Source organism: Callithrix jacchus, chromosome 16, assembly GCF_049354715.1.
Source record: "Callithrix jacchus isolate 240 chromosome 16, calJac240_pri, whole genome shotgun sequence".
NCBI classification, from domain to species: Eukaryota; Metazoa; Chordata; class Mammalia; order Primates; family Cebidae; genus Callithrix; species Callithrix jacchus.
Window position 1 is genome coordinate 35,759,283 of NC_133517.1, and position 15,153 is coordinate 35,774,435.

The 15,153-nt window shown below is 34.8% G+C and overlaps 1 protein-coding gene across 5 annotated transcripts in view; it reads right to left on the reverse strand.

The window, feature by feature from the left end:
• Positions 1 to 1,267: 1,267 nt before the first annotated feature.
• SLC26A7 (solute carrier family 26 member 7) overlaps positions 1,268 to 15,153 on the reverse strand; it is a 157,825-nt gene continuing 143,939 nt past the window's right edge. For all 5 annotated transcript variants that reach the window (XM_017965441.4, XM_078352719.1, XM_078352717.1 and 2 more), the window contains 4 exons: positions 10,074 to 10,174; positions 5,841 to 5,895; positions 5,653 to 5,756; positions 1,268 to 4,335 (listed from right to left, as the gene is read on the reverse strand). In XM_017965441.4, the coding sequence (XP_017820930.1) occupies positions 4,300 to 4,335; positions 5,653 to 5,756; positions 5,841 to 5,895; positions 10,074 to 10,174 (296 nt within the window). In that variant the 3' untranslated portion in view covers positions 1,268 to 4,299. The remainder of the gene's footprint in view (positions 4,336 to 5,652; positions 5,757 to 5,840; positions 5,896 to 10,073; positions 10,175 to 15,153) is intronic.

The following is a 15,153-nucleotide window of genomic DNA, read 5'->3' on the forward strand; positions in this document are numbered from 1 at the left end:
TTTTCATGATCATTCTACCATTGTATTTTTTAAGCATATAGCTTATCTGGCTTCACAGATTCACAATCAGAGAGGAATTTTACCTACGAATTAATCATGTTTCTATTCTCATCCATATATCATTTAGATGATATTTTATGAAACTAAACTTTAGACTTGTGGGTGGATACTGGAATGAGTCAGGATCTTTGGGACTCTGAGGATGTAATAAAAGCAGTTTGCATATAATAAGGACATAAATTTAGTAAAGATAGAATGTTGTGGACTGAATTTTTTCAAAATTCATATGTTTAATCCTTCACTGTCAAAGTGACTGCATTTGAACACAGGACCTATAAGAAGGTAATTAAGGTTAAACAAGGTCATAAGGAAGGGTCCTGATCCAATAAGATTAGTGTCCTTTTAAGAAGAGCGCTCCCTCTTTCACTCTTTCTCTCTCCCACCTATGAAGACATAGTTTGAAGGTGGCCATTTACACCCAAAAAGAGAGTCCTCAGCAGAAATCAAATTGACTAGTACCGTCCACTTGGACTTCTCAGACTCCATAACTGAGAAATAACTTTTGGTTGTTTAAGTGTTCTAGTCTGGTATTCTGTTATAGCAGCCAGAACTAAGACACTCCCATTAATCACCTTCCTGCCACCCTATCTACAAAGGCAACACTTTACCCTCTGCCATACTTCCTATCATCTTTCCTTAATACATTTTCATTTTGGCACATATTATCATCTAACTTACAATAAATGCATTTTAAATGTCTTCTGTTTATTTTTTCTTCCCTTGTTAGATCATAAACTTAATGAGGATTTTATTCTTTTTCTGTTTTATTATCTGCCATATCTCTAACACCTAGAAGACTTCCTCAGCTTCTTATCTTTGGAAAAGTAGCCTTTAATATACTGAAGAACATTGAACTTAGCCTAGGAAGTCAGAAAAGGCAAATGAACAACAGTATATAATGAAGAGCCAAAGCAAATTAAAAAATACAATGTATATATTAATTAAAATTAGAATGAAAAGGATGTAAACCTGGTAAAAGAGGATGTATAAATGTAGTTTTGTAGCAAAAAGTATTTTTATCAGCAGTCCATAAATTAAGGCACCACACCTTACAGTCCTAGGTTGAAATTTTGTAATATTAAATTGCCAAGAATAACGGGTACTTCCAGGAATATTCAACACAATACTCTGTGGTCATTCCCAGAAACAGTATGTATTACTTGCTTTGCAGGGGAGTAAATACTCTGAAATAATAGACACAAATCCATTTAAGCATAATAGTTATCATATTTCAATTTATTTCCATGTAAATTGGTTGTTACATGCTGAGTTAGTACAAAGAATTATAAAAAAGATAATTAAATGCATTGAAAAATATAAAAAATAAATGCAGCATATTAGACTACATAATTTTTAACTAAAAATCTTTGGATTGTGAAAGTACCACTTAACTCCCTATTTGAAATCTGGCCACAAACTCATTGCCAAATAGCATATTCTATATTGAATTAGATTATCATCCCACAGAATACAGAATGGGCATTTCTAAGGCATAATGTATGTTCAACAATATACTAATATATTTTGGCAACCACTAAATGTCAAACATTATCCATACAGGGTATTAACACATTAATGTTTTCATTAAAAAAGAAAGATCTCTTTCCTCATTACATTACACATTTATAGAATAGAGAGCTGTCAAATAAATTACTGCAAAGTAGTTCAAGCTAAATCTTCTAACACTTGAATCATATAATCGGGTGCAAATAACCTTTAAAATGAAAGACAAATGGTAAAATTTAAGGGCATTTAATTTGCATAAATGTAATGTTAACAGTCTTTTCCTTGTTACATATTTTATGCTTAATTTATATTTGTCACTCAGTTAGGTCCTTAATACTCTTACAGGTCAGTTTTAATTTTTTCCAATTTTATTTTGCCATAATAAGTATTATGGAAGTAGTTTGTCATATATAGAAATAAGGCAATCTCATAAAAATAATTTATTGTGATTCTAGAAACAGTCCAGCATCAAGACCATTATATAGTTTTTGTGTTGTCAATGCCTGCTTCGAAATAAACATTTGCATTTTAGAATCTTGTGTGTCTAAACTCATGTTTTGCTCTTAAACTCTCAGAATTCAATACCAGAGACTTTTTTCAGGCTAACAGTCATTGTAGCCTTAGTTTTTGAAAGTCTTAAAACAAAGGTCTTCATAAGGTACATGGTTTGGTCTTTCTTTACTTTGAATATAACATTAGCATTTGACACACAAGTTATGGAGTATAAAGTTTTATCCACTGAATTTCTACTGTAAATACAGAATGCAACTGCTCCGACAATACTGTGCCCATTTTATCAACAAACCTAAAAATCGTCCATCAATTAACTATGATTTTAATGTCAGACCTGATCCATAATCTCTAACAAATTAGAAAATGCCTGAATTATATAAATTCAATTATAGGAGTTGCATAGCAAAATAACAATTTATACACATCTATATATATATATTTTTTAATTTTCCTTGACTCATGCTTCTCTGCTAGTGACCAATGGATTAGAGATGGTACATATTACCATCCACCATTGGACTAATTTAACTGGACAAAGCAGAATAAAATTATTTTCTCTTATGAAACTTCACTTCCAATTATTACTTCTGCTGTTCCCTAGAAGAATGTTTCATGGGAATGTGAGTTGACCTCACTGATTTCATTCCAAGTTAGTGATAAAAAGACTGAGGCTACCATATGGACAAAGACTACTCTTTATAGTTCATTTTGATCAAAATTGGAGTGGTTGGATATGTTATAATAATTTGAAATCTCTATTAATTCTCTTTCATTTTACTGCATTGCCTTACCTAGGATTTAATGTTAAAATTAAGGGACATATGAATGTTTACCACACATTTGCTAGAGATCGTTTTAATCCATCACTTGGCAGGCACTAGAATTTACTTTTATAGATGCCAGAGAAAGCTCCTAAATGGCTGGCCTTTTAATTTTATTTTCTATCTGTTTCTCAAACTCACTTTAAAGTACCTAGCTTTTTCTTGCTTTGGTAATTTTTAGCAGTTAAAATGCTGTTAAAACTTAAGGATAATTATGTGTCTTTGCCTATCTTTGAAGGTCAGAATTATTTCCTAGGTAAATCATTTTGCTAAATCAAAATGTGAAAATCTAGGTACTTGTATGTGATTGAAAGTATATGTACAAGCATGAAAACAGTAATATACAGTTTAGCCTAGCCTATGGTGTTTGTCAATTACTCTTTTGGTTTGATGGGTTTATAGATAATCACATCAAGCTCTCCTCTAACAACAACAACAAAAATTCTATGAAGATCTACATATCTATCCATCCATATGGATATAGATAAACATATTATATTGACTATCTCTGAAATAAGAAAATCAAAAACTATTACAGTTCATCACATACTGGAACAGCACAAAGCTATTCTGCTAGTGATATTTTCTGATCTAAAAATTATGTTTTTGAAAAATATAAAATGTGTAATTTTCATATTCTTTTTCTCTAACAAAACTTCAGTAGAAAACAGACCCTCTTATTGGGTAGAAATGTTAAAATTAGAGCTATTGGGTCTGAAATCCCTAAGCATTTCCAATATTCATGCAAAACAGACCAATGTCAAGAACTTGGTCTTTTGATCACAAAAGCATTCCTAAATACTTCCGGAATGGATGTGTGGAAGGATGTGTGGAAACAAATTATTTCCAGTTTTTCATTTGTTTAGTTTGGTTTACTTTTTGTGAATTTCACATCTTACTGTACAAAGTAATATCTAGCCTTATTGATATTTTAGTGGCCTATACAGAGAGAAGTTGTGGGGAAATGGCATATTTGTTACATTGTTTTTATGTATTAGTTACAGATTATCTTAAAAATTTATAAATGGCTTGTAAATGTTCCAAATTGCTTATGATAAAAGTATTTCTCAATTTTAAACACCTTACAGCACAGTAGAAATAAAACAACACAAAATATTGTGATAAAAGGAAATAAAACCATGTTTACCCTTCAACACACTAAAACTAAAGGCATAGTGATTTTTATATAAAATAATTAAGTGAATTTTCTTACTAACAAAAATGAAAAAAAAATGTTGGCAGTTGTTTCCAACGGTTATGCACTTACTAAGTCACATCATACTTATTGTAGCTGAGGTCATCTGTAGGATCCAAACAACAAAACAGTTGTGCAAAATGCCAGCATATGGCCTCTCCAGGCAGTTGCTAAAGACAAGAGTCGTACTGCGACAAAAGGGTCTCAGACTTCGCTGTGATCATTGAGTTTGCTCAAATTCTGAAACAGAAGAGGAAAAAATAAGTATGTGCTACTTACTCAACTCTCAAGTTGGTACCATAGTAAAAGAACAGTAGTAACCGAAGCAAGCTGTCCAGATAAGCTTAAAAAAATGAATATTTTATGAGGCATCATAGTAGAGCAGTTCAAAGCTCCAGGTTCAAAGTCAAACTTCTGACTTTGCAACCAGCTCTACTATTTACAAATGGTGTAATTTCCTTGGTCAGTTTCCTTGTTTCTAAAAATGGGTTAAATCATTGTATCTACCTCATAAGGTCATAGCAAATTCAGTTAAACAACATAGTAAAAATTTTAGAATATTTCTGGAATATTGTGAAAACACTTCATATATATTAGATATAATAATAATAGTGCTATTATTACTTTTTATAAATACATATTGTCTGATCATATATAATAGGGATGATTCTGTGAGGCACTAAATGTTGTTCTAGGGATGAGGAAAGGCAAAACAATTCAAAACTCAGGGAAAAATAGCAGGAAATAAAAGTTCTAAGAACAAATGTAAAACTAAACCATAAGCCCAGCATTTGTAAGATACGTCAGATTGTGTGAGTGCTAGACTCTGCAAATATTTCCAAAGATTGCAATACATGCTTAGAAGCAAGATATCAGAGCAGAAAAAACTTAAAAGGCCATATTTAGAGTATTTAGAGTTTTTATATTTAAGAGAGGTGGATTCAAATCCCCAGGACAGTAGACCCTGAAAGAAACATTTATTTTACAAGTAAGCAGTTTGCAATTCATAGCAGTTTGCAATCCTCAGAGCAGTGACATTGTTGGAAGATCCAAATTATTATATATATATTTTGAGACGGAGTCTCACTCTGTTGCCAGGCTGGAGTGCAGTGGTGGTGCCATCTCAGTTCACTGCAACCTTTGCCTCCTGAGTTCAAACAATTCTCCTGCCTCAGCCTCCTGAGTAGCTGGAACTACAGGCATGTGCCATCATGCCCACCTAATTTTTGTGTTTTTAGTACAGACGGAGTTTCACCAGGTTGGCCAGGATGTTCTCGATCTCTTGACCTCGTGATCTGCCTGCTTTGGCCTCCCAAAGTGCTAGGTTACAGGCATGAGCCACAGCGCCTAGCCAGAAGATCCAAATTATTAAACAACAGTTCATAACTGGCCTAAAAAAGGAATGGAAACATCCTTTACTTCTAATAGAAAGTCTGAGGTTGGGGGCAGGGTGTTAATAGATTTTAGACGCAATGGAGTAGTAAGTTAAAACGCAAAGCCTCAATTCTACATTCTGAATTTTCTTATAAGCCCTTCAGGCCATCTTGATCAACTCACCTTATTTGCATGTATATGACTTATTGCAGCAGATACTGATTCAAAAAAAATTGGTTTCTCTGAGTCTAGGTTTCCATAATACTTCATTGCTTTTATCAAGGAAGCTACAAGAAAGCACAGGTGATATAAGAATACATGTGGAAGAGGAGAAGAATCATATTCACATTTTGCCAGGGACATTCTCTTACCCGTACAATGGGCCAACAATACATCCACATTCCTGCCTTTACAGTCCATGTAAACCTGGAAGAATTAAAATAGGATACCCACAATTAATTCAGAATACCCAGCAGGAGGGAATAAGATGGGCTTCAGAAGAAATCAAACTTTCTTGAAAAAGAAAAAAAAAAAAAAAAAAGCCAATGTTTATGAAGTCAAACCACCAGAGGGAGGCATTGTTACACAGTCAGGCATAATCTGCCAAGCATCTAAAAGACTAAGATTAATACAGCAGTGCATCTGCCTTTATTGCAACTAAATTTGACCGCTTACTGTTTCCACATCATTTAATAAAAGTAAAAACATTGCCTTTCCTGTCCTATAAGAATGATATAAGATTGTTCTCAACCTCTTATTAGAAGACAAGAACCCATTTGTGAAAGTGAGGAAAGCTGCTGACCTACCACTTGCTTTAATATTCTGCAATGATCTAGGCATATTCATGTGCTCTACAAACCCTGTGCATGAACGGCAAATTGAGAACTTCACCATGATCCAAGCTAAGTTTGACTACCCACCTTCCATTTGAAAAGGAATGCAAGATGAGAGATTCTAACTCATTTGTTTGGCCTCTTTTAAGAGTTTGCCTCTTTTAAGTCCTAGAAAATCTCAAGCAGAAACCACTTATTAAAGGCTCTGACCTTATATTCACCCAAATCAGAGTCAGTCTATGAACTTCAGTAAAAGTAAGTTTAGCCACTTTACTTACCAGAGGATGGATTTCACTATATAATGATGGTGTATCTTACATACAAAGTATAGAAAGCTGCATTTACAATACATTCTAATAGTCTGCATCATACATTCAAAATTTTACTCATATTATTCCAGCAGTAAGAAGTTCTTTCTATGTGATAAGAATTGTGAAATAATAGGAGATACATTACTGAGCATAAATGAGAAAACAAATAACAAAAAACATGGACTGTATCTTTGCCATTGAATAAATGGCTCCCATTTTTGTAAGTTAAAATGATTAATTCAAGGTGATCGCCCAGTGTTTGACTTTTTCTTAAGCTCAGTGAAACATAAACACATTGCTATGGGTGGTTTGTTGATGCTGATAAATATAATCTCCAGTTCATTAACCTCTCCAGTGTCCCAAGTAAAAGAACAAAGAGAAGTACCCTACTTCCTTCAACCTACAACTCCCAGGAGAGTGTTCCTTATGCTAAAGCAACTAAGAAAACATCCAAGGAGTGTTGTTAGAAAGCATGAAGTCATGCAGGGCAAAGGAGTCTCTGCGGCTCTTCACTCTGAACCTTCTTCCAGGGTGGCTGGAACTAAGGAGTAATATTAGCTGCAATGATGTTATTTATACTTAATGACATTTTTAAAATGAGAAAAAAATAATAGAAACTAGCATTCTTGAGTTGTTAATCACTGCTAGACACCTTCTTAGGTGCTTTGTATGCAATACATCATTTTTAAGCTTCACAACAACTTGATGAAGTTGGTATTTCTACTTCCAGTTTACAGAAAAGCAAATAAATATTTAAGCCAAGTTTTAAGCTTCACAACAACTTGATGAAGTTGGTATTTCTACTTTCAGTTTACAGAAAAGCAAATAAATACTTAAGCCAAGATCACAGAAGTAGTCTATGAATGATATTTGGATCCAGCCTCAGTCTATCTTTAAAGACTACGTTTTTAACATAGATCATACTGTTACTGTAACCATAATAAAATAAAGCAGGAATAATAAGGAAATTTAAAAGGAAAACCTGCACAAAACTGCTGGTTTTGTATATAAAGGTAAAAAACACCTGGCTAAGGGAATGTCATTTTATGCCACTTTAAAAATAAATTGCATCAGTCGACTGATCCTGTTGTTCCAGTGTATAGATCTTGAAAACCACTAAGAGGAATGATAAAAATAAGTCTTTTTTCAACCTGTCCAGCGCCCAGATTGTTTGAATTTCTCTGAATTGTCAACCACGGATCCTAAACCCAGTGGGAGTAGGAAACCATGTCTCCTTCTTTCTTTATTAACCCTAAGTCCTGTTTGTAATATCTAGAGAAGGAAGCTAATTAATTTCAGAAACCAATTTAAAATGCAATTGAGCAAAAACCATACATATTGGCCTTTCCCAGTTAAAAACACACACACACACAATCCTAGTCTAATGTTTCTCAAAATAGGATCCCTGAATCCCCTGAAACAGAATCACCTATGAGCGTTTAAAATTAAGCTCCTGGATCCGAATCAGGACCCAAAAGACTGCATTTTCAATGAGTACCCAGAAGAGCCTTAAACACACAATTCTGAGAGACTCTTTTAGATTTTAGCAACACAGAGTAAATAAAAATGCCAAATACAAGAGCGCTCCTGTGAAGAGGAACCATGTGTTTACAATTTAGGTTCAGTTGGAAGAAAATATGAAGTATTCAGGTTGAATCCTATGTCCAGTTGTGCAAAGGTTTTATAGTGAATCACAAGAAAATAAAAACACATTACATAGGGGAAAAGGGTGACTTGCTAAAAATACCACTAGATTTCGGGCCTCTGATACTCAAACTTCAATTGTTTTAAACAATTTATTTATTTTTGAAATATCTGCTAATTCTGAAACAAAATTGCTGCCTCATTTTTACAAAATAAACTGAGATCCAGACAAGTGAGATGATTTCCCCCACACCTCAGCTAGTATGATGCAGCTGGGACTGTGCTGAGATTTCCACATACTAAGCAATTCCCCTCCACACACTCCCACTCATGTCTTCACAGGAGAGCAATGCTAATGTTGACCTTTGTACTTTCTTGAGTTTGAAGGGCTGGACATTTTAAAGTAACTTTAAGATACAAATGAATAGAGACAGAAGGTATGCCACACCACAAGAAAACAATCCAAATCCATAAGATGAGACCTTTTCAAGGATACTGATCTCAACTCTTAAAAAGTCAATGTCTAGTTTCCACTTTCTGATCATGATGTGTAATGTAACTAATATAAGACTATCCCATCTCCACAAAGAAATGCACAACTGGACAAAAATATACAACAACTGTATTTAGACAATCAGCACCTGCCTGATTGTCTACTAAACACTGTTTCTCAGGAAACCCTGTGCTGTGTTTCCTGAAAAAGGGAGAAAAAGCAGGGTGAGCCCTCTGATCATGGCAGTCTGCCACAAAGCAGTTTCTGGGCCCTGGCATGACGATGGGGACCCAAGACAAATGCAGCTTCCCTGAGCTGCACAGACAGAACCAGAGTACAGGGAGAGATCAATGGGTGAGGAAACAGCTCCAGAAATTTCCAGAAAGTTTAAATTAAGTATTTGACTAAATGTCAAGCCACACAGGGAGACTCTAGGTGGCCTGAATAAGAAAACTTCTCAAAAGTAAACACCTGAAGACGAGGTGAGCCAATTCAAATGCTCAGAAGTGGCAGAGGACTGAGGAATCCCAGGAACAGATGCTGCCCCACCCTCAAGACATCCAGCACCACCAGTTCAGGGCATTGAGGAAAGAACAAAAACAAATCAGAAAGGAGATGAATTCCCTTTTGACTTAGTATTTACTCCAAAAAAAAGGAGGAGAAAAAAATCTTAGAAGTATCTGGGTTCTCTGTGAATTGGCAAAATTAGGTGTTCTTCCATCTGTGGAAATGGGGTTTGTAAGCTACATCAATTTTAAAGCAATAAATAGAGTTTTATTTTTTTGCATATCTGGATTACGGAGACCACATGGAGATCACAGGGTAGAGAAAGAGGCACCATAGCCTGAGAGAACAGAGAAAGGCCCTGCATTGGGCGCTGCGTGTGAGACCAGGAATGGTATTAGGCCGAACTGTACCCAACTGTGATGTGAGACAGAATCTCCTGCCATCACCAAGGTACTTGCTTATGCAGCCTGTGCTCTACAGGGGGCTTTTTCCTTTCTAGAATCCTGGTACGTTGATGCCTACGAGATCCTGTGCTCCCTGTATCTCAAGTCTATGTTCTGTTCTCTCTGACTACCCCATGCAAATATCCTTATCCTTGACCCTCAAACATACATACAACTAGAAGCTGAACAGAATCTCCTGAAAACAAATCTACAGTGGTGGGAGGCATAAAGTTCTATGTCCTTTGCAAATAATGGGGGAGATGAGTATTGCAATGAGCAGGCTCGAGACTATGGAGTTCAGAGAGAAACTGGTGAAAACCCTGTGACTGAACAGAAGGGAAGGCACAGTTGTAAACATAGGCTCCATAAATACCTCAACAAGCATGGAGACTCCAGAATAGTCAAAAAAGGTAAATCCACTGCAATCCAGGATTAAAGAATTCTTCTCATTAGGGCAGGACTGTAAAGCTTCTTCTGTAGGAGAAACAGAGACTTGAGTTAGGGAGAATTCTAAGAGATTTTTGCTGCTGATTTGTTGACTGGTGGGAGGGTAACAGTGACATCATGTTTAACAACACTAATTCTGGCCACATTTAATTTTTACACTTTTTAGTAAATTATTATTTCTGGACTCTCTGATTTTGTATTACTTGAATGCAATTTTGGTGACTATGACATGACTCAAAGAAGAAGACAAAATGGATTAATTACCAGCATGATTTCATACGTGGAAAAACTGAGGTTCAGCAAATTTAAATGCTTTTGAAAGGATATCTGGCAAGTAAGTACTTAACATAAACAAAAAGCAGTCTCTAGACATTCTGAATAGTATGTTTTCCACAATCTCACACTGTATCCGTGATAGGTATGCCCAGACTAGAGCCCTGTTTTGTGGTCCTGGGAGCCTATACAATTTTGGAATCAACACTTCAAAAAAAAAAAAACCTCCATTGCTAGGGCTTGTCCCACAGCCTTGGAAGGGATCTGTATGAGGAACCCTGAAAATTAAGCTTCTTTCAGTTCATAGTAAATCAGCCTCTGAATTTACCTGATGAAAACAACAAGATTTTACTTAGGACTTCATGACCTCTTTTTGATTGACATTCCTGGGGCCATGATTTCCTTACATGATATGACCTGTTTCTTAACAGGGACAAACCACATTTGGGGTCCCTCTGAGCAGTGCAGACCACATATGCAGACTCCCCTGCCACTGTAGGCAAAGTCTATCAAGTAAACTCAAATTCATTAATTATTACGAAAGTCTCTGTCAATGATGTTGCCATTTAAAATGTTCAAGATTTTTCTGTATAGTGGCTACATAAAAGTGGGACTATGGTTGGTTCTCAATTGGAAGAAAATAGGAGGGAAACTGCATTTTAAAAAGTCCTGCTGGGCCGGGCATGGTGGTTCATGCCTGTAATCCCAGCACTTTGGGAGGCCACGCCACAGATCATGAGGTCGGGAGATCGAGACCATCCTGACTAACACAGCAAAACCCCATCTTTACTAAAAATACGAAATATTAGCTGGGCATGGTGGAGAGAGCCTGCAGTCCCAGCTACTTGGGAGGCTGAGGCAGGAGAATCACTTGAACCTGGGAGGTGGAGGTTGCAGTGAGCAGAGCTCACACCACTGCATTCCAGCCTGGGCAACAGAGTGAGACTCCGTCTCAAAAAAAAAAAAATTCCCGCTTACAGATTAAAAAAAAAAACAGAAAATAAAAAATGAACACTGAAAATTTATATATGACAGTAACTGTCATATATATTAAGACATAGAAATTAAGAAAGTAATTAATTTCTATGTATTTGAAAAGTGGTAGTCTGGTATAAGTCTTGGTTTTCAGTTTCACCTTTAAATCTATATTTATATTTATTAATCAAATAATATACTTTAACTGAGTAACAACCATGTTATGTTTGTATTATGTTCAAGGAATGGATAATAACATTAAATAATCAGTAATTTTAAGGAGTAATTTTTTTAAGGAATGAGTGATAACAAATGTGAGTGAGGTCTTATTTCTTTTTTAAGGAGCTTATAATATTTTTGAGTGTCAAGGCTAGCATTGGTATATAAATGACATGATTAAAATGAAAAAGTGAATTAAAATGCAAATTTACAAAAAAAAGAGTAGTCTCTTTGGAGTAATCAGGGAAGGCTTCATGCAAAAAGCAGCCTTGCAGGATACATCAGATTCCAAAAAGGAGAAATAATGTAGATGTGTAAACATTCTAACCATGTGGACAGCATTAAACACTAATGACAGCTTAACATCTCAAACTCCTGCTCCCATTCCACGATTTAATGAGAACCAACTATATGCCAGTGTAGTGCCTTCTGTTCCACTGTTTCTCCTAGGACAAGGGAGGCTGAGTGGTAGTGAACATTCAGACTATGTTTCCGTAGGCCTAAAATGGAAAATTAGAACCTCAAGCAAAATTGAAAATAGCCATAATATATGTCATCCACTGACCCCTCAACTGTAATCATTATCATTCACTTACTGAATTAAACATAGGATTTACCTCTACTAATGCAGAGGCTTTTATTTATATTTTCAGGTATAATATGCTCTGGCTTATTATCAAAGATAGGAAATATTAAGATTGCAGGAAAAAGAAAATACTCTAAGCAAATAATATTGGTTCTAATCAACAGTGTAATGTTGACTGGTCATAAACACATTTTTGGAAACGTTCTATTAAATTTTCACAGTATAAAAATATCTAATAATTAAATATTAGGTAAGCTTTCTGAGAAAACATAAAAGATTCATGTAATATACATAGGTAAAAACATATATAATGGAATTAGATGTTTTCTTACAAAGTAAGATTTAAAAATTAGTAAGACTGATAATGTTTACAATGTATATTGGATATTAATATTTGAAAATTTCTTATGCCAATTTTTTAAAAACTTTTTTTTAAAGAAAACAACATTTATATGGTTTCTTTCAAGTCAGTAATGGTTTGGGGCCAAATGATGCCAGTTCTTGAAAGTCAATCATGTATATATCTTCCGTGCTTAATGACAGCATGTTGGTAGCTTAAAATCAGTCATAGTGGAAATATTTACACCATGGAAACTGGCAAATGCTACAAATCAGAACTTCTCCACAATCCCACCTTACATCCCCACTCCAAGAATCATTTGTTATTCACCAGCATATCACTGCTTAAAGGTAGGTTCTCTTATTAAATATAAAGAAAATCATCAGTAAGTGTTAAAAATGCAGTGGCTTTGATTAAATGAATGACTTAAACCACTGACGTATTTGACAATACATCTTTTATTTTAAAATTATACTTTAAGTTCTAGGGTACATGTGCAGATTGTGCAGGTTTGCTACATAGCTATACATGTGCCATGGTGTGCTTTGCTGCATCCATCATTCCATCATCTACATTAGGTATTTCTCCTGATGTTATCCTTCCCCAATCCCCCCCCTCCGGCTATTCCTTCCCTAGCCGCCCCTCCCCCAGGCTACAGTGAGTGATGTTTCCCTCCCTGTATCCATGTGTTCACATTGTTCAACATATACTTATGAGTGAAAACATGCAGTGTTTGGTCTTCTGTTCTTGGGTCAGTTTGCTGAGAATTACAGTTTCCAGTTTCATCCATGTCCCTGGAAAGTACATGAACTCATCCTTTTTTATGGCCGCATGGTATCTCATGGTGTATATGTGCCACATTTTCTTTATCCAGTCTATAATTGATGGACATTTGGGTTGGTTCCAAGTCTTTGCTCATGAGGCCTAACACCATAAAAACCCTAGAAGAAAACCTAGGCAAAACCATTCAGGATATATGTATGGGCAAGGATTTCCTGACTAAAACACCAAAAGAAATGGCAACAAAAGCCAAAATAGACAAATGGGATCTAATTAAACTTAAGAGCTTCTGTACAGCAAAAGAAACTATCAATAGAGTGAACTGGCAGCCAACAGAACAGGAAAAAATTTTTGCAATCTGACAAAGGGCTACTATCCAGAATCTACAGAGAACTTAAGCAAATTTACATGAAAAAAAAAAAAACATCAAAAAGTGGGCAAAGGATATGAACAGACACTTTTCAAAAGAAGACATTTATACAGCCAACAAACATATGAAAAAATGCTTATCATCGCTGGTCATTAGAGAAATGCAAATCAAAACCACATTGAGATATTACTTCACATCAGTTAGAATGGCAATCATTAAAAAATCAGGAGACAGCAGATGCTGGAGAGGATGTGGAGAAATAGGAACACTTTTACACTGTTGGAGGGAGTGTAAATGAATTCAGCCATTGTGGAAGACAGTGTAGAGATTCCTCAAGGATCTAGAAATAGAAATACCACTTGACCCAGCTATCCCACTACTGGGTATATACCCAAAGGACTATAAATCATTCTATTATAAAGACATATGCACACATGTTTATTGTGGCACTGTTAATAACACATCTTAAAATAACAATGACACAATTTGATATCAAATTTTGTCCTTTTTAAAATCCACTTATACAGCATTGTTCTTACCAAATGATACCTCTTTTATAAATAATATATATTTCAAAATAATCTGCAATCTAAAATTATTAGTTCAAAAATTTCCATAGAAAAAATTAGCTTTCATATTTAACCTAAAAATTAAGAATAGATTATGAATTTTTCTAAGATCTTTAAGCCTCATTGTTCATTTACTACCAAACATAATAGTAGTATAAGACAGGCTTGCTAGAAAGAAAAACTGTAATCTGAAAGAATACTAGCCATTTTTTTGTTTGGAAAATATGTCAATGCACTGCTCTTCTGGGAAAATGCTTCATAATTATTATCTATAACTGTCTGCTATGAGTTCAATCATCCCTATCCACAGCCAGGGCAAACATGGCTAATGAATTTGGATACTTTTTGCCACTGAGGTCAAACAAGACCTTAAAATTTCCATCAACTCAGTGCTTTAGGAAACCACTACTAGCTGATCAAAAATGTATTTGTCATTCTGAACTTAAAAAATATTACAGTGAAAACCAATCTATGTATATGTTACTCAGAGCAATTGATAACCGCATTTAATTGCTAGAAAATGGTGATAAAAAGGTTTTAAAAATTCTTGAACAGGTTTTTTTCCTTTTCTATTCTATTTCACCTATAAATTGGACTTGCCATTTTCTTTATTTTCTTGTAATTATCTCATAATGCATTTGATGATAGATTATTAACTCTGAAAGTGTCTGGGGCTTTATCAATAGTGATTTTAAAATGTCTCTTCCATTGTCTGGTTCATACCCTTGTTCACTTCGTCTTCTTTTTTTTAATCCAATCTCTTTCTTTGCTATTCTTTTAATTGAAATATGTGTATTTTTCAGGCCATCCAAAAATAAAAATAAAGTAAAGCAAAACAACAGACTCATGCCTTGTAGTTGTGGATAATAATTTAAGTAAGCTATGTTAAGAGAA